General features: G+C 41.2%; 1 protein-coding gene across 1 annotated transcript in view; it reads left to right on the top strand.

Moving 5' to 3' along the window:
- The window catches only part of rnf216 (ring finger protein 216), a 226,483-nt gene that overhangs the window by 188,206 nt on the left and 10,710 nt on the right, over positions 1-27,567 (top strand). Inside the window, exon 15 of the mRNA XM_072559323.1 lies at positions 4,524-4,746. Coding sequence (XP_072415424.1) covers positions 4,524-4,746 — 223 coding nt within the window. The remainder of the gene's footprint in view (positions 1-4,523; positions 4,747-27,567) is intronic.

The raw sequence follows: 27,567 nt of genomic DNA on the forward strand, positions 1-27,567 counted from the left end.
TGTTACCAATGGAAACTTGCACAATATTGTCAGCCACAAGAGTTACAGAGGTCCGGAAAGTCATTAAACCTTAGTTTAGAATTGTTCGTGGCCAGCTGAAAATATTGTTTCCTAGCTGTGCAGATGCGATAGAAATTTAGGAAGTGTATTTGTCATTTTCCTGAGGACGTTGAGCACCAAATGCTGTGTCCGTCATATGTGGTTTCCTTTTTGACCATCGATGCATCCTGCTCCACAGAAGCAGGAAGAGCCTGCCGCAGTTCACCAGAAGATGCAGTATGAGTCTTTGCAATAGATTGTCTAGAAAGGATGGTTTTGAAATTAGCCTTTAAATACCAATTGGTTTACGTGTTCCATCACAAATGTTTAGTTTTCATATCGTGCAACTGAATCATTTAAATCTTGGTAACAAGAACATGATTCTACTTGTGGATGTAACCAATTAGAAACCAGAACTAGATCTGGATAATTGCACTTCACAAAAGCAAGTATGGGCACATTGGTATCTCCAAGCATACCAGTAAAATGTTTTCTCAGCATGATCCTGGCAACCTCACAAAGCTCGGAAAAGTCTTTATTGCATACATACAAATATGTATGTTGAGATCCCTGGTGCCTACTCTGCCATTTGATGAGATCATGTAGCCTCAATCTGTTTTCCTGCCTACCTCTGAGATTCTTCACTAAATATGGAAATCAAAGGCTATTTACCACCACTGCCTTAAAAATATTCAAATACTCTGTTTCCACTGATCCCTGGAAGAAGACCATAAGAGATAGGAGTGGAAGTAAGGCCATTTGGCCCATCGAGTCCACTCCGCCATCAAACATGGCTGACGGGCATTCCAATGCCACTTACATGCACTTTCCTTGCGAGATCAAGAATTTATCAATTTCTGCCTTGAAGATATTTAACGTCCTGGTCTCCACTGCACTCCGTGGCAATGAATTCCATGAATAGAGAGTTCCACAGACAGAGAAAAAAATTCCCTTCATCTCTACCTTAAATGAGCAACCCTTTTTAAACTCTGTCCTGTGGTTTCAGTCCCTCCCACAAGGGGAAATATCCTTCCAGCATCGGTGCTGTCAAATCTCCTCAGGACTGATGTTTCAATAAGCTCACCTCATCATTCTTCTAGTGGATACATGTCCAACTATGTAGCACTTCTTCCAATAGATAACCTCTCATTCCCAGTTGCTCAGCGTTCTGTGTTTGTCCCTACATCTGAATGCAGTGTTTTGTTATGAAGGTGTCAAGGTATACTGTACCTTTTAAGAGAGTTGAAAAATGAGAAAGAACTGACAAAGCACCGAGTGTCCTGAACAAAGTAAGAATGTAACACTTGGGAAACACATAGCTGCAGATGAGTTGCCACGAAACAAAAACAAATTCAAATTAAGCCAATCAGTTTAAATTATGACCCAAGATACCAAAATCCAATCATTTAAGTTTAGTAATTTGATAATATTAAAAACAATGAAATGATCGGATGTTTTGGGGTACAAAACCAGACATTTTGAACAGTTAGAAGGAGAACTGCCAAGGGCATCCACAAATATGGACTGCTGATTGAAGAGCTCTCTGAAAGGTACACGTCTATAAGAAGTTTATGCAGCAGAGCATCGAAACCAACCTAGGGGAAAATCTGCAGAGAAAGATACAAAGAGAAGATTCGACAGCTAGCTGGTTTTGAAAGTTGAATTTCTTTTATAAGTTTTAATTGGGATGTTTTATCAGACCAGTATTGTAGAGTGGGAGGTAAAAGATAGGTTTAAGAGAAAGGAGTTGTTGATTTTAATATTCTCTGTTGGACTTAAAAAATACATTTGTTTATTTTTACTTTAAAAGTGACCTCTGGGACAGTTCTTTGCCTCTTGATTTTTAACAGATTATGGTGCGAGGTGAACTTTTTCTGTGTGGCTGGTTTAAATGAGCAGAGGGGTTTGCCCCATGTCGTAACAGTTTCAAAAAAGCCGCTACCACTCTCTTCTCCAAGGTAATGTTCCCCATGGTAGGCTCATTCAGAAGGTCAGGAGGAATGGGATACAGGGGAACTTAGCTGTCTGGATACAGAATTGGCTGGCCAACAGAAGACAGTGAGTGGTAGTAGAAAGAAAATATTCTGCCTGGAAGTCAGTGGTGAGTGGTGTTCCACAGGGGTCTGTCCTTCAGCCTCTACTGTTTGTAATTTTTATTAATGACTTGGATGAGGAGATTGAAGGATGGGTCAGCAAGTTTGCAGACGACACAAAGGTTGGAGGTGTCGTTAACAGTATAGAGGGCTGTTGTAGGCCGCAGCGGGACATTGACAGGATGCAGAGATGGGCTGAGAGGTGGCAGATGGAATTCACCCTGGATAAATGCGAGGTAATGCATTTTGGAAGGTCGAATTTGAAAGCTGAGTACAGGATTAAGGATAGGATTCTTGGCAGTGTGGAGGAACAGAGGGATCTTGGTGTGCAGGTACATAGATCCCTTAAAATGGCCACCCAAGTGGACAGGGTTGTTAAGAAAGCATATGGTGTTTTGGCTTTCATTAACAGGGGGATTGAGTTTAAGAGTCATGAGATCTTGTTGCAGCTCTATAAAACTTTGGTTAGACCGCACTTGGAATACTGCGTCCAGTTCTGGTCGCTCTATTATAGGAAAGATGTGGATGCTTTGGAGAGGGTTCAGAGGAGGTTTACCAGGATGCTGCCTGGACTGGAGGGCTTATCTTATGAAGAGGTTGACTGAGCTCGGACTTTTTTCATTAGAGAAAAGGAGGAGGAGAGAGGACCTAATTGAGGTACACAAGGTAATGAGAGGCATAGATAGAGTCGATAGCCAGAAACTATTTCCCAGGGCAGAAATTGTTAACACGAGGGGTCATAGTTTTAAACTGGTTGGAGGAAAGTATAGAGGGGATGTCAGAGGCGTGTTCTTTACACAGAGAGTTGTGAGAGCATGGAATGCAGCAGTTGTGGAAGCAAAGTAATTGGGGACATTTAAGAGACCACTGGACATGCATATGGTCACAAATTTGAGAGTGCATACATGAGGATCAATGGTCGACACAACATCGTGGGCTGAAGGGCCTGTTCTGTGCTGTACTGTTCTATGTAATTAGGTGTATTAAATGCTGATTGAATCAGCCATGCCCACACCCGAAGAACAAATTAAGAGGAGGTATCAGAACACCCACAATCCTCTGTATGTCAATCTTTAATTCCTCTCTCTTTAAATAATATGCTGCTTTCTGCTGTTCTTGGCAGAATTTGTACTTTCCCAAATTATACTCATCTGCGAAACCTTTGCACATTCATTTAATCTATCTATAACCTTTTGCAGACTCCTTGTTCTTTTCACACCTTACTTTCCTACAATTTTTGTATCATCAGCAAAGTTAGCAATCATACATTTGGTCCCTTCAAATCATTAATATGGATTATAAAAGTTTAAGCATTTTCTGAACTTGTGTAATAATCTCAATATTATAACAGAAAAAATATTACTCTTTCTTTCTATTTATAGTCCACTATCTAGACTAATTTAATTGAACTTTCCTAGTTCAGTCTAAAAGTAAACAATTACCTCAGAATGGTGATTTCTGCATAACAGGATGTCTCTGGAATGTGAAACACTTTGTTCTTTGTTATTAAAAATTGAAAAGTACCTTATAAAGTGTAAACTTTAGACAATAGACAGTAGACAATAGGTGCAGGAGTAGGCCATTCTGCCCTTCGAGCCTGCACCACCATTCGATATGATTATGGCTGATCATCCTTAATCAGTATCCTGTTCCTGTCTTATCTCCATAACTCTTGATTCCACTATCCTTGAGAGCTCTATCCAACTCTTTCTTAAATTAATCCAGAGACTGGGCCTCCACTGCCCTCTGGGGCAGAGCATTCCACACAGCCACCACTCTCTGGGTGAAGAAGTTTCTCCTCTTCTCTGTCCTAAATGTTCTACCCTGTATTTTTAAGCTGTGTCCTCTGGTTCGGCACTCACCCATTAGTGGAAACATGTTTCCTGAGTGTCCAATCCTTTAATAATCTTATATGTCTCAATCAGATCCCCTCTCAGTCTTCTAAACTCAAGGGTATACAAGCCCAGTCACTCCAGTCTTTCAGTGGAAGGTAATCCCACCATTCCAGGAATTGACCTCGTGAACCTACGCTGCACTCCCTCAATAGCCAGAATGCCTTTCCTCAAATTTGGAGACCAGAACTGCACACAGTACTCCAGGTGTGGTCTCACCAAGGCCCTGTATGGGATACTTAATTGACTGTATGGGATACTTAATTGACAAGTACATCTGATTGTTGAACTTGGCTATGGTTGCCACCCATCTCCTCATTCAACTAATACACCGTCCAGATTCCTGTGAAAGGCCCTTTGACAAGTTACTAGAAATGTGTTAAAGAGATGAGCGTTAAAAGAAAAGGATTTAGATGAACAACAAGCATTGAATTGAGAATGTTTGCAATTTATCTTTGCAAGTCAATGTTTTCTCAATCATACTGATCTTGTGTTACAGTGAGGAAAAAATGACTGCAGCTGCAATCAGGAAATGTCACAAATGCACAATGGGCCTCATAAAATCGGAGGGATGTAACAGGATGTCCTGTCGTTGTGGGGCACAGATCTGCTACCTCTGCCGGGCTCCCATAAATGGGTACGACCACTTCTGCCAACACCCACGGTCACCAGGAGCACCTTGTCGTTTATGCAAGAAGTGCTCTTTATGGACAGATCCTAAGGTAAGGTGTTAGGCAGTTCAAAGAATGTTGTGAACTGTAATGCAGAATTCTGATGTATGACAGACATGATTCAAGCAAATAAAGCATTGCAGATGCTGAAAATCTGAAACAAAAACCGATTGCTGAGGAAACCCAGCAAGTCAGGCAGCATCTGTGGAGAGAAAGCAGAGTTAATATTTTGGGACTGTTTTGAAGGGTCACTGGACCTGAAGCATTAACTCTGCTTTCTCTCCACAGATGCTGCCAGACCTGCTGAGTTTCTCCAGCAATTTCTTTTTAAGATTCAAGCAAACCTTGTTTCTAACTTTCAAGAAATGGGCCCATTGTGTGAAAAGAGATAATTCCAGACGTGTTACAAGGGATGCAGAAAACAATTCAGATGGAAAACAAAAGTAACTGACCTGATAATTGTGTTGCATTATACATCAAAACATGGATCACTGGTTTGAAAATCATAGTGGAATGGCTGAAAATTAACGAGTGCTGTGAGAAAATAACTTAAAAATGTAGCTTCACTTGACTTTTTTAATTAATGTCCTTATTATGGGGGAATGGATGTCCAATATAACAAATTGGTCTTCTATTTCTTAACCAATAATAGCAATGAAATGCGTTCCTTCTGTCATACTCCTGCAGTTTCATCATAAAGGCATAACAGAGGTGGCTTTTTATGGCTTTATCACGTTTTTGATCACATTTAACTTGGGAATGATATTTTATAATTATTGTTATGTTAAATGTTGTTAGATAAAGAAAATCAGAAGGATGCATGTGTGGATCATAAATTACTAACGTGTACTATTTATGGTTAATAGTCTATTTCAGAGTTGTACATTCAATCTAATTAAGATAATTATTTGCTGCAGGTCTGATGCTTGATTGGCATTTTTTGTCAAACAGGCACCTGAGTCCTTATGTTGTTCAAAACCTGACTACAAGGTTTTATTCTGGCAGTAAGGACCTTTTGGTTTTGGTTTTAGCAGAAAAACTACATTTATAGGGCACCCTTTAAAGTTTAAAGAAAAGTTCTAAATTGCATCTCAAAAGCCCAAGTAAAAGAAAATACCAAACAATTTGATCAAAGAATAAGCTGTAAGGAGGGTTTTGAAGAAGTGAAAAGTAGGGGCTTACAGAGGCAAATGTCAGAGTGCAATGCATAGATATCATAAAGCACATCTGCCAACGCAGGAGTGAAGCTGGGGAAACATAAAATAAACTGTAGTCTGAGAAGCAGCCATTTCAGGGTTTAGGGGTCATAGTGCCCAAGATATTATGGAGCTGAAACCGAAGACATGGGGATGTTTGAATCTAAAGCTGAAAGTCTAATGTGCTGGGAAATCTGGAACATTGTGTTTCAGCAAAGAAAGGGGTTACTGGCAAGTAGGAATTGATGCAGGATTATAAGGTTGTAAGCATTTTTCTGGTACAATTATCCAGAAGACTAGCTAGGAAAGCAATAGAATAATCATGATTGACAACAGTAAAGGTGGAAATGAGGGGGTTCATTGGAGCCTGGAGTGAAGTGGCTGTCTGACTGAGACCCATGTTAATATTTTAGCATTTTGCCACTTTATAATACTCAAATTTAATACTGTACAATTGATCCTTTGAATTATGCCACAATGACATTGCAGCTAGTAATATAGAAACAAAAGATGTATAATGTATTATTCACCATAAAAGCAATGAGATATGAAAATACAGTGGGAAGCTGTGCATGAAAGCAAAACCTCTTGCAGACTCTGTCTGTGAAAACTAGCAATCAAGACAGTGCATAATTGGGAGCATTTTACAGTATATGGTGCCAAATAGTATGTGTAACAAGGAGTAGCAGATGATGAGGGGACATTACAATGTCCCTGCAGTGCCTGGGAAGTAAAACCTCTGTGTAATTTAGGGTAGATTTGACATGTACAAAAGGAACGAGAATTCAGCTAACCGATTTGGGCATTTCAACCTCAAGTAATTGGTTCTCACACAGACAGTTTAATACTTCTGTTTTAATGACAACTCAGTCTTTAGATCGTTGAAAGCATAATGGGTTTGCATGACTGGTCTTATTGTTTAGCAGTAGCCGATCTGACTCAATTCTTGCATGAAAAAGCTTCTTGGACTGATTATGTGACTAACATGTTGCTTTAAAGGGAACTAATTGAAGACATGTGGGAATGTTGTTCATGTAGTAGAGCTACGAAATTTCCTATGTGGAGGAAAGTCTCAGCCTTTCATTACTTTCTGCTATTTTTACACCCTTGCTTTAATTTCACAAAAGCTTGGTACATTAAATTAAAGTGTTGATACCAAAGAGGGACAGCTACCGATTCCCACAGCTACCTGGACTACACCACCTCCCACCCTGCCTCCTGTAAAATCACTATCCCTTATTCTCAATTCCTCCACTGCATTTGCTCCCAGGAGGACCAGTCCCACTATGGACCATCCCAGATGGCCTCCTCCTCCAAAGACTGCAATTTCCCCTCCCATATAGTCGACAATGCCCTTCAAGCGCATCTCTTCTGCTTCCTGCACCTCCACCCTTGAACCCCATCCATCAATAAGGGCAGGAGCCCCCTGGTCCACACCTTCCACCCCACCAACCTCTGAATACAATGCATCATCCTCCGATGTTTCAGCCATCCACAAACTGACCCCACCCCAAGGGATATATTCCCCTCCCCATCCCTATCTGCATTCACGAGCAACTAATCCATCCACGATTCCTTTTTTAGGTCCACGCCCACCCACCATTCCTGGCACCTTCCCCACCACCACAAGAAGTGCAAAACCTGCGCCCACACCTCACCTCCATCCAAGGCCCCAAAGGAGCCTTTCACATCCGACAGAGATTTACCTGTACTTCCACACACACCATCTACTGTGTTCGTTGCTCTTGGTGTTGTCTCCTCCTCGTTGGGGGAGACAGGATGCCAACATGCAGAACAGTTCAGAGAACGTCTCTGGTGCACACTTACTAAGCAATCCTACTGCCATGTGGCCAAACACTTTAACTCCCCCTCCCACTCTGCCAATGACACACAAGTCCTTGGCCTTCTCCACTGCATAACTGTAGCCACCCGATGCCTGGAGGAAGAACGCCTCATTTTCCGCCTTGGGACCCTCCAACCACATGGGATCAATGTGGACTTCACCAGTTTGCCATTTCTCTCCCCCCACCTTATCCCAGATCCAAACATCCAACTCAGCTCTGCCCTCATGACCTGTCCTACCTGTCCATCTTCCTCACCCCCCCCCCCCATCTACTCCACTCTCTTCTCTGACCTATCACCATCACCCCCACCTTCATCAAACTATCACATTCCTGGCTACCTCCACCCTCCCATCCCCTTCCATTTATTGCTCAGATCCCTTGGCGCACCCTCCTCCACCTTCCTGATGAAGAGCTTATGCTCGAAATGTCGACTCTCTTGCTCCTTGGATGCTGCCTGATCGGCTGTGTTTTTCCAGCACCATACTCTTTGACTCTGATCTCCAGCAACTGCAGTCCTCACTTTCTCCTTCTTGCATGTCAGTGTTGTCCACCTTGAATAACTTTTAGTTGTGATAATTTTTTGTCAGGCTAATTGGATCTTTGTATCTCAAAGGAAAATAAAGTTTACAACTGTATTTCCATCATAATAACTATGGTAAACAAGAAAGGCTGTGCAGCGCGAGGTTTACTTGCTTTTGAGTAGAAATTAGAAATATTTATTTGGAATTTTCCAGTCTGCTTTTCCCCTCTAATATTTTTGCTAATACTTCACAGGTTTTCTCTTGTGCTCACTTTGTTTTCAGTTAACACTGGAAAATATATTTTGGCCAAGATAGTTTATATGGAAAAACAGTAAAATTATAGCATAGAAACAGAGCATTCAACTCAATAGGCTTTTGCCAGTGATCGTGCTCCATGCAAGCCACCTCCCAACCTACTTGATTTAGTTCTGTCAATGCATTCTAAGATTCTTTTCTTGTGTATTTCTTTAGCTTCCTCTTAAATATATTTATGCTACCCATCTCAACTGCTGCATAAAACAGCAAGCTGCATGTTCTCATTACTCTGAGTCAAGATGATTCACTTCCATTCTGTATTGTATTTATTAGTGACTACCTTGCATTGATGGGTTCTCATTTTGCAATTTTAGAGCTCCTGCAAGTGGATCTATTCCTTATATTTTGAACATTAAATTTACAATTGAACTTGTGCTATCTTAAAGGTGAAAGACTCAGGGAAGAGTCCAATGTCATGTGCAACATGCATGCTGCTAATTCCTGGCTGAAATGTGAGCTGGATTTACATAGTCAGAAGTCACATGAGACCATGTTATAGTCCAACAGGTTTATTTGACTTCATAAGGTTAAGAAACGCAGCCCCCTTATTAGGTGCAGTGACTTTGTTCATTCGAGTTCAACACAGGCATGTCCACATAGTAATACTACACAGGATGCTATAGTCAAGCAGGGATTGACCTGGCACTGGTGCAGATCTGGACTCAATATGTCAGTGTTGGTTGTGACAGTCTACTGAAGTTGCATTGCAAGCAGTAGTTGATTTTCTCAGGTGCAAAATGGATACATGACCACTCAGAATCGGGGTGCAGCAGGTGAAGCTCCGAAGGAAGGAGTCTCTTCACCCTGACATTGCACGAGGGCAAAGCACTGTGCTGTCAAACCCCATTCACTAGCTGTCTAGGGGCTGTCTTGGATACAGTCATCACTTTACAAATATACCTGCCATTGTCTTAAATGTTTATAAAATGCAAAAGCTGTTAACCACATACAGAGGCTACTGAAAGGTGCATTCCTGTGAATGTAAGCATACATAGCTATCCTGGCCAGTAAAGTCTTAAAGTCATAGAGATGTATAGCATGGAAACAGACCCTTCAGTCCAACCCGTCCATGCCGACCAGATATCCCAACCCAATCTAGTCCCACCTGCCAGCACCCGGCCAAAATTCCCTCCAAACCCATCCTATTCATATACCCATCCAAAGGCCTCTTAAATATTGCAGTTGTACCAGCCTCCACCACTTCCTCTGGCAGCTCATTCCATACACGTACCACCCTCTGTGTGAAAACGTTGCCCCGTAGGTCTCTTTTATATATCTTTTCCCTCTCACCCTAAACCTAAGCCTTTTAGTTCTGGACTCACCGACCCTAGGGAAAAGACTTTACCTATTTGTTCTATCCATGCCCCTCATAATTTTGTAAACCCCTATAAGGTCACCCCTCAGCCTCTGATGCTCCAGGGGAAACAGCACCAGCCTGTTCAGCCTCTCCCTATAGCTCAAATCCTTCAACCCTGGCAACATCCTTGTAAATCTCTTCTGAGCCCTTTCAAGTTTCACAACATCTTTCCGATAGGAAGGAGACCAGAATTACATGCAATATTCCAACAGTGGCCTAACCGATGTCCTGTACAGCCGCAACACGATCTCCCAACTCCTGTACTCGATACTCTGATCAATAAAGGAAATCATGCCAAATGCCTTCTTCACTATCCTATCTACCTGTGACTCCACTTTCAAGGAGCTATGAACCTGCACTCCAAGGTCTCTTTGTTCAGCAACACTCCCTAGGACCTTACCATTAAGTGTATATGTCCTGCTCTGATTTGCTTTCCCAAACTGCAGTACCTCGCATTTATTTGAATTAAACTCCATCTGCCACTTCTCAGCCCATTGGCCCAGATCCTGTTGTAATCTGAGGGAACCCTCTTTGCTGTCCACTATACCTCCAATTTTGGTGTCCTCTGCAAACTTACTAACTGTACCTCTTATGCTCTCATCCAAATCATTTATGTAAATGACAAAAAGTAGAGGATTCAGCACCGATCCTTGTGGCACTCCACGGGTCACAGGCCTCCAATCTGAAAAACAACCCTCCACCACCACCCTCTGTCTTCTACCTTTGAGCCAGTTCTGTATCCAAATGGCTAGTTCTCCCTGTATTCCATGAGATCTAACCTTGCTAATCAGTCTCCCATGGGGAACCTTGTCGAACGCCTTACTGAAGTCCATATAGATCACATCTACTGCTCTGCCCTCCTCAATCTTCTTTGTTACTTCTTCAAGAAACTCCATCAAGTTTGTGAGACATGATTTCCCACACACAAAGCCATGTTGACTATCCCTAATCAGTCCTTGCCTTTCCAAATACATGTACGTCCTGTCCCTCAGAATTCCCTCCAACAACTTGCCCACCACTGAGGTCAGACTCACTGGTCTATAGTTCCCTGGCTTGTCTTTACCGCCTTTCTTAATCAGTGGCACCATGTTTGCCAACCTCCGGTCTTCTGGCACCTCACCTGTGACTATCGATGATACAAATATCTCAACAAGAGGCCCAGCAATCATTTCTGTAGCTTCCCACAGAGTTCTCGGGTTCACCTGATCAGGTCCTGGGGATTTATCCACATTTAACCACTTCAAGACTTCCAGCACTTCCTCCTCTGTAATCTGGACATTTTGCAAGATGTCACCATCTATTTCCCTACAGTCTATATCTTCCATATCCTTTTCCAAAGTAAATACTGATGCGAAATACTCATTTAGTATCTCCCCCATTTTCTGTGGCTCCACACAAAGGCCACCTTGCTGATCTTTGAGGGGCCCTATTCTCTCCCTAGTTACCCTTTTGTCCTTAATATATTTGTAAAAACCCTTTGGATTCTCCTTAATTCTATTTGCCAAAGCTATCTCATGTCCCCTTTTGACCTCCTGATTTTCCCTCTTAAGTATACTCCTATTTCCTTTAGACTCTTCGAAGGATTCACTCGATCTATCCTGTCCATACCTGACACATGCTTCCTTCTTATTTTTAACCAAACCCTCAATTTCTTTAGTCAACCAGCACTCCCTATACCTACCAGCCTTCCCTTTCACCCTGACCAGAATATACTTTCTCTGGATTCTCGTTATCTTATTTCTGAAGGCTTCCCATTTTCCAGCTGTCCCATTTTCCAGCCTGCGAACATCTGCCTCCAATCAGCTTTCGAAAGTTCTTGCCTAATACCGTCAAAATTGGCCTTTCTCCAATTTAGAACTTCAACTTTTAGATCTGGTTTATCCTTTTCCATCACTATTTTAAAATTAATAGAATTATGGTCGCTGGCCCCAAAGTGCTCCCCCACTGACACCTCAGTCACCTGCCCTGCCTTACTTCCCAAGAGTAGTTCAGGTTTTGCACCTTCTCTAATAGTTACATCCACATACTGAATCAGAAAATTGTCTTATACGCATTTAAGAAATTCCTCTCCATCTAAACCTTTAACACTGTGGCAGTCCCAGTCGATGTTTGGAAAGTTAAAATCCCCTACCATAACCATCCTATTATTCTTACAGATAGCTGAGATCTCCTTACAAGTTTGTTTCTCAATTTCCCTCTGACTATTGTGGGGTCTATAATACAATCCCAATAAGGCGATCATCCCTTTCTTATTTCTCAGTTCCACCCAAATTACTTCCCTGGATGTATTTCCTGGAATATCCTCCCTCAGCACAGCTGTAATGCTATCCCTTATCAAAAATGCCACTCCCCCTCCTCTCTTGCCTCCCTTTCTATCCTTCCTGTAGCATTTGTATCCTGGAACATGAAGCTGCCAGTCCTGCCCATCCCTGAGCCATGTTTCTGTAATTGCGAAGATATCCCAGTCCCATGTTCCTAACCATGCCCTGAGTTCATCTGCCTTCCCTGTTAGGCCCCTTGTATTGAAATAAATGCAGTTTAATTTATTAGTCCTACCTTGTCCCTGCCTGGCCTGACTGTTTGACTCACTTCTGTTCTCAACTGTACCAGTCTCAGATTGATCTCTTTCCTCACTATCTCCCTGGGTCCCACCCCCCCCCCCCCCCCCCCCACCTTACTCGTTTAAATCCTCCCAAGCAGTTCTTGCAAATTTCCTTGCCAGTATATTAGTCCCCTTCCAATTTAGGTGCAATCTGTCCTTCTTGTGCAGGTCACTTCCACCCCAAAAGAGAATCCAATGAACCAAAAATGTGATTCCTTCTCCCATACACCAGCTCCTCAGCCATGCATTCAACTGCTCTATCCTCCTATTCCTGCCCTCACTAGCTCGTAGCACTGGGAGTAATCCAGATATTACTACCCTTGAGGACCTCCTTTTTAAATTTCTGCCTAATTCTCTGTAATCTCCCTTCAACCTTTTCCCTTCCTATATCGTTGGTTCCAATGTGGACAATGACCACTTGCTGGACCCTCTCCCCTGTGTAATTCTGGACTGAGACAATAATCTGGTTTGGGTTGGTGCCTGATTGCAACCCGACTTGCCATCCGAGCTCAGACCTATAGTTGCCCTATTCGTGCTCCTTTTTAATTCTCCAACCTGTTCAAGTATTTGTGTATACTTGTCCAGTTCTCCTGTGTATTTGGCTTTTCAATTGCCGCTATTTGAATAGCTATCACTATCGCTGGTGTATTAACTAATTTTTCATAATTTGTGAAGTTCTAAAGTTTTGAAAGTGCCAAATTTGAAAGTTGACAACTTTTATTAGCTAATCGTAATCCATATTGGTATTCTGGATCCTTCTGTATTGACTGCAGTCTTTGTCAAAATTCCATAGAGACCAGTGCTTTGATCTTGCCTCACAATATTATAGCATTTATTTTGAGCAGATTATTGTCAATATTGAAAACTGATCAGAAAATCTATTAAATCTGTTTCAGAAATGTAAATGCATGATGAATAAGACACATTTATAGTTGTCAGAGCTCACTATTGTTAGCTGCTGCATTATGTACTCTTAGCCTACTTGTGTTGATCTTTCTGTTGAAAACCTCATTTTGACACAACCCAATGAAGATAATCCCACATCAACAGCAGGTTACTAATGACATTCGACGCAGGTGCCTTGGCATTTTGCCAGTCTACTCCTCATGTTGGTAAGTCAACATCAGTGTCTTCCTCATGAGTTGATGCATGGAATCTGCTTTCATTTGGGAATGGTGATGACAGAAGCTCGAATAATTGACTATTGCCTTTTTGAACAGGTTCCAAATTGAGGAGCTCAAAACAGCAGGATCGATCAAAGTTTACATACTTTGGCTGCTGTACCTTTAAGGTCAAATGCTACAAGACAGATTTCAAATAATTTTTGAGTGAGCTATTGAATCTGGACAGTTGATCATATTAAAATGCTGTCTTTTCCTTTAAATCTTTTTTTTCTTTTAATTTCAGGCACATGGTACTTAATACGATTGATTTCTAATAATGTCACTCTTCTGGAAACTAATTTTCCTCTGAAATTAATGTTTTTATGCAGTTTTGAACTAGCAAAGAATTTTTTTTAAAAGCCACAGGTATATAATGAGATCTCAGGTAGCAATTTGTTTTTCATTTACTTGTCTCCTCTGGCAGTAAATTTTAAATAGTTTAAATTGGGATTATCCAGTGAACAGTAAAAATTAGGAATTTGTATCCAATAAATGTATTGTGTGCCAGGATGACATTGGACTTGACTGTATTATTCCTTACAGCGAGGTGCCTGACATCTTGCATTGACTTAAATATGAAGGCTGGTCACTTAAGGAAGGTATGGAAGGCATCATACAAAAACCAAGCAAGAGTTAACCACTGTAATGGAAATTATTAACTCTGCTGTTGCCTAATTTTGAACAAGAGCACACACTGCATAGTGTTACGCAGCTGTGTTGAATGCTGAATATCTCTAGTAACATGAAGTAAATAGACATTCCCCAAAAGACTACCTTTAAATAAACGTCAGCAGTTATAATGCCCAATGGTGTCAATATGAAATTATTCATAGTCATTGAGAATGTATGTCAACAGGCAGCTGTCCTGAAAGCTTATGTAATAGTCACCTTTCTACAGTAAAATTGAATTTATTTTAAAGGCTTTGAAATGTAAATTGAAGTGTGTCATAATCTCTCAGTACTGTTAAGTGACGCAGATTTATTGCATTATTTTATAGGTCTGAGTAATTTTTCCTGGGTAATAGTATCCTGAAGCAATTAAATCCTGCAGCACAAGATCAAGAGGCTGTCCTAACATTTTGTTAATTATTCCTTGTGAGAAAAGGAGAGGCTCCTATGCGTACCCATGTGTTATTTTAGTGTGTTTATATTGCTATTGATGAAAGACACTTGGGTGTCTTTAAATGTCGTGACAATGAATCAAGAGTCGATCAGTGTAGCAGACGTTATAAGTCTGTGCTTCTGCAGGAAAAGTCGTTTCATGTAGCAAGTGGTTAAAGGAACACACTGCTTGAAACTGTGGTGGAGACAGGTTTAATTAAAACATCCAAAAGAGAATCTGAAAAAGAATATGCAGGGTTATGGGAGAATGGCACCTCGCAAATTTCTCATTTGGAGAGCTGTGCAGATGCGATGGGCTGAATGGTCTCCTTTGTGGAGATCTATGATCCTGTTGTTTCTGAGGAGATTCAGTGCTGCAACCTGGAAGCCACATTTGTCAGTTTTCACCAGTTCTCAAATCCTAACCCTGCGAAATTCTTCTGAGAAGGAATTTCCATTTTCCTTATTGAAATGCAAATTTGCCAAGTAAACAGCGTATGTTGGAAATTCTCAATATGTCTGACAGCAGTTTGTGGAGAAAGAAACTGCTCATATTTTAGGTTGGTGATCCTTTGTCAGAAATGGGAGATGTAATGGTTTTTAAGTAGGGAAAAGAATAGAGGAAAGAATCCAAGGGAAGGTATGCAGATAGATCACAGTTTGGTGAGATTAAACAAAACAAGGAGTAGATTAGATTAGATTAGTAGTAAAACTCAAAACAAGATGGTCGTTGGATATCCTTGAGCTGCAAATTGAAAAGCGTTAGTACCACCAACCATTGCCATCTAGAACAAATGGAAGCATGGGCTATAATTTGGAATTGTTGAACTCTGATGAGTCAGAAAGACTATTATAAATTGTTTCATTGAAAGATGAGGTGGCATTCCTGCAAATTGCACTAAGCTTCTTTGAAACAGTCAAGAAAAATGAGGACAAAAAAATCAGTGGGTGGGGGGCGGAGAATTAAAATAACAGACAACCAAAGATTGCCAAGTGAACTTTCAGCTGAGTATTTCCAGAATGTTCTATTTTTATTTCAGGTTTTCAACCTGCTCAGTATTTTGTTCTAGTAAAATTTCAAACAATATTAACAGTGATGATAGTGATTTATATTAGCTGATATTAATGGAAAATTAAATTCAATGTGAAATTTGTGCAGCTTGTGTGAGTTTGTGTAGAAAGTGTTAGTTTTTGGAGACAGCAACCCTTACATCCTGAAGTCAGGCTGATTCTTGTCTCTGCCTTACTGCTGACAGACAAGTTGGCTGTGGGAAATGAAAATGAAGTGATTGAAATTTAAATTGCAGATATGAGTTGCATGTGAATAACAATTAACAGAATTCCCTGAGGGAAAACTGATGCTAGTGAAACCAAATCAGAAATTGCTGGAGAAGCTCAGCAGGTCTGGTAGCATCTGTGGGAAGAAAGCAGAGTTAACATTTTAAGTCTGGTGAGTCTTCATCGAAGTAGTAATGCTTGTGAGGTTATTGCAAAGAGAAGAGTTGTGTTATCACCATCATCGTAGGTCAGCAATGAAGTATATAGCAGGTTTCAAATTGCAGCTGGGCAGAACTGCCATTAGGTGTTCTCTGCTTCATGAGCCATTCAATCATGTGACTGATCAGTTTCTCAACCCCATTCTCTCACTTTCTCCCCATAATCCTTGATCCCCTTCGCTCAAGAATCTATCTCTATCTTAAATATACTCAATGACCTGGTCACCACAGCCTTCTGTGGCAGTGAATTCCGCAGATTCACCGCACTCTAGCTGACGACGTTTCTCCTTATCTCCATTCTAAAATGTCTTCCCTTCACTCTGAGGCTATGCCTTCAGGATCGAGTCTCTCCTACCAATGGAAGCATCTTCCCAACATCCACTCTGTTCAGGCCATTCAATATTCTGTAAGTTTCAATTAGATTCTCTCCCCCCATCCTTCTCAACTCCATCAGTTATGGACCCAGATTCCTCAAATGTTCCTCTTACGTTAAACTTTTCATTTCTGGGACCACTCTCATGAACCTCCTCTGATTGCCGTTCAGGGCCAGTACATCCACCCTGAGATATGGGGCCCAAAGCTGTGCACAACACTGCAAATGTGGTCTGACCAGAGCGTTATAGAGCTACAGAAGTACATCTCTGCTTTTATATTCAAGTTCTCTCCAAATAAATGCCATCATTGCATTTGCTTTCATAACTACTGACTCAATCTGCAACTTGCACTAGAACTCCCAAGTCTCTTTGCACTTCAGACTTCTGAATTTTCTCCTCATTTAGAAATTAGCCCATTCCTCTACTCTTCCTACCAAAGTGCATGACCTCGCACTTTCCCACTTTGTACTCCATCTGCCACTTATTTGCCCACTCTCCAAACCTGTCTAAATCCTTCTGCAACCTCCCTGCCTGCTCAATGCTACCTGTCCCTCTACCTGCCTTAGTATCATCTGCAAACTTAGCCAGAATGCCCTCATTTTCTTCATCTGGATCATTAATGTGTAAAATGAAAAGTTGTGGTCCCAACACTGAGCCTGGTGGAACACCACTTGTCATCGGTTGCCATCCTGAGAAAGGCCCTTTAATCCCCATCATATGCTTTCTGCCAGACAGCCAAGTCTCTGTCCATGCTAGCACCTTGCCTCTAATGCAATGGGCCCTTGTCTTACTCAGCAGCCTCCTGTGTGACACGTTGTCAAAAGCCTTCTTGACATTCAGGTAGATAACATCCATTGGTTCTCTTTGTCTAACTTTGTTGTCCTCAAAGAATTCTAGCAGATTTGTCAGGCATGGTATCCCCTTAATGAAACCATGCTGATTACCATACACTTCCAAGTATTCAGATATCTCATCCTTCACAATGGACTCCAAAATGATGACTGTGAGTTCAGTAACAGATGGCTTATATCATCATCTATTTGTGCACTGACCAATGGTCTCGAAGATGGTTCCCTGCCAGTTGTTTACAGGTAAACAGGGCAATACGAGCACACAGTACTTGATGAGAATTTGACAGCTCCTCACAATACCACAGAGAATCTGACGACCCATGATTTGTGCCAATACAAAAAAGCATCCAGATTTATAATTCTGGGTGGTACAATGGCTCAGTGGTTATCACTGCTGCCTCGTAGCGCCAGGGACCCAGGTTTCATTCCACCTCTGGGCAATTGTTTCTGTGGAGTTTGCACATTATCCCCTGGGTCTGTGTGGATTTCCTCCAGGTGCTCCAGTTTCCTCCCACAATCCAAAGATGTGCAGGTTAGGTGGATTGGCCATGCTAAATAGTCCATTGTGTCCAGGGCTATGCAGGCTACAGGAATAGGACAGGGGAGTGGGTCTGGGTGGGATGCCTTCAGAGGGTCTGTGGACTCAGTGGGCTGCATGGTCTGTTTCCACACTGTAGGGATTCTGTAGCAAGTCTAGCATTGACATATCATCTTGTCATTCATGTTTATTGCTAACAACATCCGTTACAAATGCTGATTCTCTCCACAGTGTGCACATCGTGCATTTAGATACATGAGAGTGCAGATTTAGCGACCACAGAAACCTCTGCAATTTTTACCAGTTGCATCACTCCATTTGTTCCTCTGCGTACATTGCAAAGATAAGGTAGAGAAATTAATTGGAAGTGGAATTAGTAGAAAAAAACATGAACAAAATTGTCATGAGAAGTCCAAGTGCCAAAAGACAAGAACGTGTTAATAAACCACCTGTGCAACTGTAAAATTTGAAGGAGGGGTTTTTGAAGGAGATCGTCAAAATTAGCAATGAGTTCTTGCAGAGTCAATAAGGAAAAATAGTTTCTAATGACAGAAGGGCCAGTAACCAGAAGCCAGCTATTTAAGGTGGTTGGAAAAAGAATCTGAGGCAAGCTGGGGTGAAATTTATTTATGCAGCGCATGATTATAATCTGGAATGTGCTGCCTGAAAGGGTAATGGAAGCAGGTTCAGTAATAGCTTTCCAAAAAGACTTGGATATATACTTAAAGGCAAAAATGTGAAGCAGCCATGGGGAAATGGGGACAGTTGGTTTGCTGTTGTGAACAGCTGCACAGACACTGTGTGTTAAATCAACAAGTCCTATTGCGTTTTGTTCTGTGCTTTTATGAAATGGCTACAAAACAGTTTCTCACTGGAACTATACCATTACCTTGTAACTCTGTACTTTATATGGATGTAATTATGAATGGAAATCCTATACACTAATCTTCATAAATTGCATTCATTGGAGATGATTTTTATGTTTTGATTAATCAGACCCCAGAATCGCGTACCTTCTGAAATGCATTTCCTGCCTGTGATGTTATGCTATTCAAAATGAGGGTATAGTATAATGCCAGATTTTTGACTCAATTTTTCAGTTGGTTGTCTAATTTGTATGTGCAAGTTAGGCAGACCCAATCTAAAAACTGAAGCTACTAATTTGTGTTAAATATAGATAGTTCAGAGTGAACTTTGGTGCTTTCCTACAGAATTAAAGAATATGACACAGTACTGATTCTTGTAAAACTTGTATCACGCACCAAACGTCTGACTCCTGATTTCTGGGCTGTTGGATGATAGGAACAGGAGTTTATTATTTTAGCTCATCGAGCCTATTGTAACATTTGGTGAGATCATCTCTGACCTTACTTCATAAAGTTGCTTTGCCCTTTCTCCATCGATGCCTTTGGTTAACAAAAAAAAATCTAACATTCTCTTTTAAAATGAACAGTTATCAGACACCTCTGAAATAGAGATATCTATAGTAAATTTGGAGAGGCAGTAACATAGTGGTAAGATTAGATTCCCTACAGTATGGAATCAGGCCCTTTGGCTCAATAAGTCCACACTGACCCTCCGAAGGTTGATCCTCTGAAGATTAACCTACCCAGATGCATTCCCCAACCCTCTATTTACCCTTGACTAATGCATCTTACACTATGGGCAATTTAGCATGGCCAATTCATCTGACCTGCACATCTTTGGACTGTGGGAGGAAACCAGAGGAAACCCACACAGATGCGGGGAGAATGTGTAAACTCCACAGACAGTCGTCCGAGGTGGGAATTGAACTCTGGTTCCCTGGCACTGAGAGACAGCAGTGCTAACCACTGAGCCACAATGCTGCCTTGATAACTGGAATATTAAGTCGAGATTGTGATGCTAGATAAGCACAGCACGTCAGGTAGCATCAGAGGAGCAGGAGAATCGACATTTCGAGCATAAGACCTTCATTAGGAATCATAGTTTCTTGATGAAGGGCCAATGCTTGAAACGTTAATTCTCCTGCTTGATGCTGCCTATCTGCTGTGCTTATCCAGCACTACACTCTCAATTCTGATCTCCAGCATCTGCAGTCCTCGCTTTCTCTAACTGGGATAATAAGCCAAAGCTAATTTTCTGAGGGTTCAAATTCCACCTGGCTGCAGATGTAATTTTAATTCAATGAGTAAACCTGAAATACAAAGCAAATTCATGGTGATTGCAAAACCACTGTCCAATCTCATAAAGCACATCTGGCTCACTATAGAAGAAAATTTTGGCCTGTCCAATGTGACTTCCAAAATACAGCAATGTGGTTTACTCATAAATGTCCTTGGAAATGGCTGAGGAAGCCATTGACAAATCACTACAAAGTCTAATAAAAGGAATTAAATTGGACAGGTCACCCAACATTATCCTAGGCATTGGAAATGAGAAGAGCAGTCTCAACCCTGTTGATCTTGTAAAATCTTCACAACCAATATGTGGAAACTTATGTCAAAATTAGAAAGGCTATCTCAACTATTTTCGAATAACCCAGATACCACCACCACCATCTGTGGGTAAGTCCTGTCTCTCTAATAGATTAGACCCACCAGAGGTGGTGGAATAATGGTATATAGTCAGGAGAGAACTCTGGAAGTCTTCAAAATTGATGTCAAGAAGTCTCCTATTAAAACCTATAATACATTGAAGGCCTTGACAGCATTGACTTAGAGAGGTTGTTTCCCCTGTGGGGATTCCTAGACCAGAGGCCATGATCTCAGAATAAGGGCGAACTTAGCACAGAAAAATGAGGATTTTTTTCTCCTAGGTGTCGTCACTTTGGGGAATTCTTTACAGCAGAAGGCTATAGAGGCTGCCGTTGAGAATATTCAAGTCTGAGAGAGCTTTTTTTAATCAGTAAGGTTATTGGGGAAAACACAGGAAAGTGGAGTTGAGGATTCAGGTCAGCCATAATCTCTGGATGGCAGAGCAGACTCAGTGGGCCAAAGGCATAGTTCAGCTCTGACACCTTATGGACTTATGGTTGTACAATACCTACTTCTCCATGAGCTGCAAAGATTCAAGAAGGTGGACCAGCACCACCACAACAAGAGCAATTAGGAATGGGCAAAGGTAGGAGCAGCAAGAGCAGACGGGCTTACAAAATGCACTGAGCCTCCTAGCTGACAAGCTGGATTGATACAGTATGTCCTCTGACACACTGGCCCTGATTGCTCAGAAACTGGAGTAAGTCCTGCAACTTTGTATTTGTTCAATAGACAGGGTTGAGCTGCCATGGAGAGACAAGCCTAGTACCTTCAGGGTCTGCTGAAGAGTCATGACCACCTATTTTCCATTGCTCCATACATTGACCCTTAGGATTGAGGAAAGGGCAAGGATTCTTGGCACCGGTCATGGAGCCCTGACCCCACAAGTGCATAGAATGGTGCCATGAGACACATAGGGAAGCCACTCACAGGCCCCTTGGCAACTTTCACTCGGGTCACTGGGGTCTCCTTCTCCACCCTGCCTGACCATTGGAGTTTCAAGCCAAGAATGATCAACTTGTCTGTGACTAGAAGACCCTCGCATGTCTGGTATGTCCAGACCAACCCCAGATCCCTAATGAAGGGCTAATGACCAAAACGTTGACTTTCCTGCTCCTCGATATTGCCTGGCCTGCTGTGCTTTTCCAGCACCACACCTTTTGACTCTGACCAACCCTCTAGCATCAATGACCTCCATGATGGAACAGATTCCCTCCATTCCATAGTGAAGCAGGGTAGCTCAGTGTGGTTCATACTGAAGACTCGTGGGACCATGGCTGACAGTTATGTAAATAGAAAGTTTTGTTTATAAACACCTGTTTTACACCATTCATGTGATGGTCTCTATCTCTGTGTAGGGCCTAGATGCTTTGCGCCCCTCAGTGTCATTCCTTAGATAGTAACAAGATGCCACATTTGGGAGTCTATGGTGAGTGCCAGTTACATCATGTGGAAGTGGGGGGTAGCAATGTGTGTATATGACATTCGATCACTCTGATTCATTCGCTGTCCCCATCCCTTTTCAGCATTACCTACTGTTCAGAGAGCTGCATGCACAGGAGTGTAAATCTCGGGCAGTTTCCTAGCAGTGTCTGTGCTTAAGGAAGTGCAACACAAATAATCAATGCTGCAGGATAGCCTGGGAGTACACACTCTGTATGCTTGTGTTGCCAACATCTGGTACGTTAAAGTCCAATGACCAGATGCAGCCCTCTCCCTCACGTCGGCTCGCTTTCCCCACCTAAAGCGTTTGCAGCACTTATCCTGAACATTCTTTATTTTCCATGTGCTTCACTTTTGAAACAACAGCAAGTGGTTCACTGACACCAACTTTCACCCTCAGCAGTGACACTGAGGCACCTAACATTACTGTCTTCATTTGTCTAGGTGCCCTCGAGCAACTTGACCTGTCAGCACTAGACCAGACCTCTAACCGGTGGCCAGACATGTCACCTGCTGCAACAGCCCTCCCCACCTCGAACTGGCCCATATAGAGAAAAAAGACACACTCACTGAACTCCATGGGACTCCTTGTGCAAAGCCAGACAATGCTCAGTACAGTCTAATTATGTTGTTCTTAAGACCGTTGGTTCAGGAGATATCATTTGCTGTTATGGACTATTTTGAGCCACATCCTAGTCACAGATACTGATCCAACTTCATTGTAAGTGATTGAATTAATGCGACAATGAATTGACAGTTAATTGAGCTTGCTAAGGTTTATTCACCCAATACTTAAAGAAGTCGCACTCGCCAAGTTCAGTTTTTAAGCTATGCTTTCCTTGTATGGCAGCTACATTCTTTAGGTAGAATTTCCACTTCAGGGAGAAAGCCTCAGTCAGCAGTCTCAGCTGGAGAGGCCTGGCTTGTGGACCATTGGGGAGGATTTGATTGGGCTCCCATCCAATTTCACCCACAACAAATGTGTGAGGAATTATACTTACAGATGGTGATGGTGAAGATTTTCATGATCCCAGCCTTCCAGAATTATCGTTCCGTTTCTTGAGCAGAATATTTCAGATTCACATTCAGGACAGCACAGATTCACATTCATACTCCATTTCAGAATTACTCGCATTCGCTTTCAGAATAATCTAGATTCACATGCAAGTTTTCACCCATAAAGGAGCAAAGGTTTTACAGCATAAATCCTTTAATTTTATTTTTTTATTTTCTGCAGCCAAAAACTTTTAAAAGCTGGTGGAATAGCACCAACACGAGATGATATGAAGTGCCAAACGCGCGCACGAATTAATTTGTAGCAGAAATCCGACTTAACATATTTTAGGTTGCGGAGTAGAGTCTAACCATGTTTTGGCAGCAAAATACATGCTTAAGCCTAGACTCAGCACGAGTCAACCCTCGCATTTTTTAGCTACCAAACGCATGGTTATAGCATGATTAGGTGTTAGCCTCAGATGTTCAGCTGGGAAATGCATGTTTTGTGTTATACTCGCCTTTCAGTCAGCTCACGGGATTCAGTAGGCTGTGGAGATCATGTTTCGAAGAAAATGTGTACAAGGTTATGGTACCATCACAAAGCAGCCTGCGCATAGCAACCGATTAACAGAACTGGGTTCTCCAGCAAAAGAAATTAAATACAAAGCTGGTTTCAGGCTAAAAGGCATAACATGTGCTTGCTCATCAAAACATGTACTGCAGTGGAAGAATTTGGTTTCAGTGAAATACTGGTGCCAGAATAAAAGGAAATGTCCAGTCCACCCCACTCCACCACCCCTGCCCTCCCACCCCAACTCCAATGAAGAAGCTGCTTAATGTCAAATATCCCCTCTGAACAAGATTACCATTGGCCTGATCTTGGGAAGCTCAGACCAGAATGGGTCCTTGGATATCTGAATGAATGAGCCAGATTTTGCAAAGAGTAGAAATGATGATCTCCTATTTTCTCTGTTAAGACAGAGCTTCATGTTTCTGGCAGAGGATTGCAATCATGGCCAATTTGGCCTGCCTTTGTATTGCACAGTAGTTGGGGGGGGGGGGGTAAATCATGCCCCCTTTGTCATAGTAGTAGCTGCCATATTCTGTGAAGTAAAATGACCAGCATTACAGAGCCACTTTGATAACTCCTGTGAAATGTCATTATGTAAGGATGGTGAGAGTTTATTATACTTTGACACAAGGTAGGTAGGAATAACAGATCAGCTGTGGAGCTTTTAGAGTTGATCAGGATGGGCAGGATGTGCTAGGTCTTGTGATGAGAGGATGAGAAATGTTTTATTTAATGAGACAGAGGAGTGGGAGACTGTGTGTGTGCAGCATTGTTGGATCCACAAGGTAAAGGGAGGTGTTGGTAATACATGTGATAGGTGGGGTGGGGGGATGGTCAGTTTACTAGCTACCCAGGAGTTTGACTAGGTTTTTAAATTATCTAAAGGTTTCTGGGTAACTATTAATTCAATTGCAATGGAATGCCCCAGATTTTCCAATTGAGATGGATTCTTTCCAAGGATTTCAGGGGAGTTGCCCCACCAGAATCTTCAGCTTTTCTGGCAGTTCCCTTGGAGAAAGATATGTCAACAATTCCATAGGATCCCAACCTGCACCCTCCTGTGCTGCAGAAATGACTATCTGACTATTAGAAAATCTGTGCCGTTATGTCGTCACCACAAATACAGTACGAAATCCACCCTGAGTTCAGCAATGACTTCAGAGTAACAACCAGTTTGTGTGGTCACTTAAATGTTTCTTGTGTTGTGACAGACCGTGATTACTCTGAGACTACCATAAGATCTCTATCAAAATCATCAGTTTCTACTGTTTCATTATCAGACAACAGCCAAAACATGACTATCCATGATGTTACATCAGCAACATAAATTAAGTGCCTCAACAAACCATTCAACGATCATGTTCATGTTGAATCGGTTAGGTTGATAGTTGACAGAGAAACATAGCAGGAAATGTGTGTAGTGACAATGTAATGTTTTGTAGGGTTTTATCATCAAATCATAGGATTATATTAATGTACGAACTGTCATCAAATCATTCAAAAAATGCAGAATATTCAATTTAGTGAATGGAGGGGAAGATGATTTGCAGGGGAAGCAACACAGAAGCACCACATCTGATCTGGAGTGGGCTTCTCATGGCTAAAGTGACCCATAAATTCAATAAACCCTTTGTGACAAATGTCAAAGATGATGAATTTGGCCATTTTTTAAAAAAACTGTTATTCTAACTATCTTTGAATTATATTTTATTAAATTAAGCCGAGGGTATTATTTTATTTCAAGTACAAGTGTTTAGTTCCTTTTCACATTTCCAACTGGAAACAACCAACATCAAAGATTCACATTTTATACTTACAAATTGGGCCTTGTTTTAAAAGGATTGATGGAAGCTTCAGAAGTCAACTTGTACATCACCATCTTTAATATTTGCAGTCGTTGGTACACTTCACTGTATGTCATAAGCTATGATAAACTCCTTGTAACTTTATCGTTAAAACTAACAAAATTAAGTAATGTTATTTAAAAAGTGGAAACAGTGGAGAAGTGGTAATGTCACTGTGCTAGTAATCTAGAGACCCAGTCCCAGCTCCCTGCCACACAATTTCACATCCACTAATGGTAGCTAGTGTAATGTAAATTCATTTAATTAATAAATCTGCAATCAAAAGTTAGGGGAAGGAAATCTATCATCTACACTGATGGCTGGTCTACATGGGCCTACAGCCCATAACAATATGATTAACTCTTTACTACTCTCAAATGGCCTGGCAAGTTATTTAATTTAAGGGCAGTTGTGAATATGCAACAAATGCTACATCCCATGAATGAACAATAATAAAACAAAAGCTCTGCCAACATTAACCAATCAAATACATCTTGAACAAATCACAAGACTTGTTTAAATTTGAATGGAGTGATATGTTTCCTTTCTCCAGCAAACTGTGTTGCCAGCAGGGTATTAATCTCAGCTTGGACGTATTTCTGTGAATAAACATGTTTCCAACCTCTACTGTCTAATGCCTGAACTCAAAACAAAAAAGTTCAGCACTAGAATAAACTTGAAACGAATATGCTTTTTGTTGCAAACTTTCACGAAGGTGTGAGGCATCTGGTGATGAATTGGATGGAACATTTGAAGCTCAGATATAGATTGAACAGAATGCCAGTTTTGTTTTAATTGGTTTAGTTCCAGTTGCATGAGTAGTTAGGGAGCATAAAATTTCTAACCATTTGAAGCAGAAGATGATTCAAGTATTTAGAGAGCGAGCACAGCCAAATCAATACTCTGAGTTGCATTTGCAAAGAGCTAGCACGGGAACAGTGTGTCAGCTGGTCTCTTTCTGTACTGAAAATAGTTCTGAAGAAGAACAGAAATTGATAATTCAAACCAAGCTGCCAAAAAAAACCTAGACCTTCGAGCACAATAGGTGAATTTTAAAGAAACGTTGTTGATTTGCTGCTTTAACTGCAGTTTTGTGATATATCATGATTACAGAAATCCTTCTAGAAAGCATATCATCCTTAATGATGCCACACATCTGAAGCAGAAGCTAAAACGGGTACTCCTTCATCTGAGTCAAAGAAAGAAAGCCTGTATGCTTGGGTACCAACCACAGCAACTCGTGGGACCTCAAAATAAATGTATTCCAATCTCTAACCACCATTGAAGTTAACAGATCATTCTTCAGCGATCTGAGCAGCACCTTTATAACATGTTCAATGTCTGCAGAGTGGTTGACAATATCTAACTACTTGGTATATCCTCTGTGCCCGATACCCAATGTCAGTACATCCCAATAGGCACCCTTTTAATCTTCAATCTTCCAACTTGCGTTGAGCTGGCATCAAATTGAAGGCTGCAAGTCGAGTTAACTCTGCAACATTTATGAGAGCTGCAATGCAAGTCCTGGCAACTAATCCAAGTGCCAATGTTTTAATTTTAAGTTTACATTCTTCGCAAGTCAGTAATGCAAAAGATCCTAACCAAGAGGAACGTTTCTGCAATCCAGGATTTAATTTACAAAATTATAAATGCAAGTTAATATTCACCTTATTTACGTAATTTTGGGAGAAAGCAAATTTGTTACAAATCTTTGCAACATAAGAGCAAAATAAGAGACTGCTCCATTATGTAGTCAGATTATAGCATTCTATCAACTGCATTCTGTCACATAACCAATTTAAAATTCAAAGTTGGTTCTTATTTTCACACTGTGACTATCATTCAGAACAATAGGTATCCTCAGACTGGTATAATCCTGATCATTTATCCTGAAGCAGTGATAATTTATTGCTGGGAATGCACAGTTTCTATACAAATTTAATTACCACTTTAAGTATTTGCTTGTGCAATGCATTTTCATAATTGTCTTTCACAATTATACAATTAATTAGACAATAGGGAAGATTTTTTAAAAAAACAAGTCAAGCAGATTGATTCATATCCCTTTCCACTTTTTCCTTTCATGAGTAATTGATGCCATCCTGATTTGGATGGACATCACCATATATTGTCACTTTGTTAAT

Source organism: Chiloscyllium punctatum, chromosome 40 (assembly GCF_047496795.1).
Source record: "Chiloscyllium punctatum isolate Juve2018m chromosome 40, sChiPun1.3, whole genome shotgun sequence".
Classification (NCBI taxonomy): domain Eukaryota; kingdom Metazoa; phylum Chordata; class Chondrichthyes; order Orectolobiformes; family Hemiscylliidae; genus Chiloscyllium; species Chiloscyllium punctatum.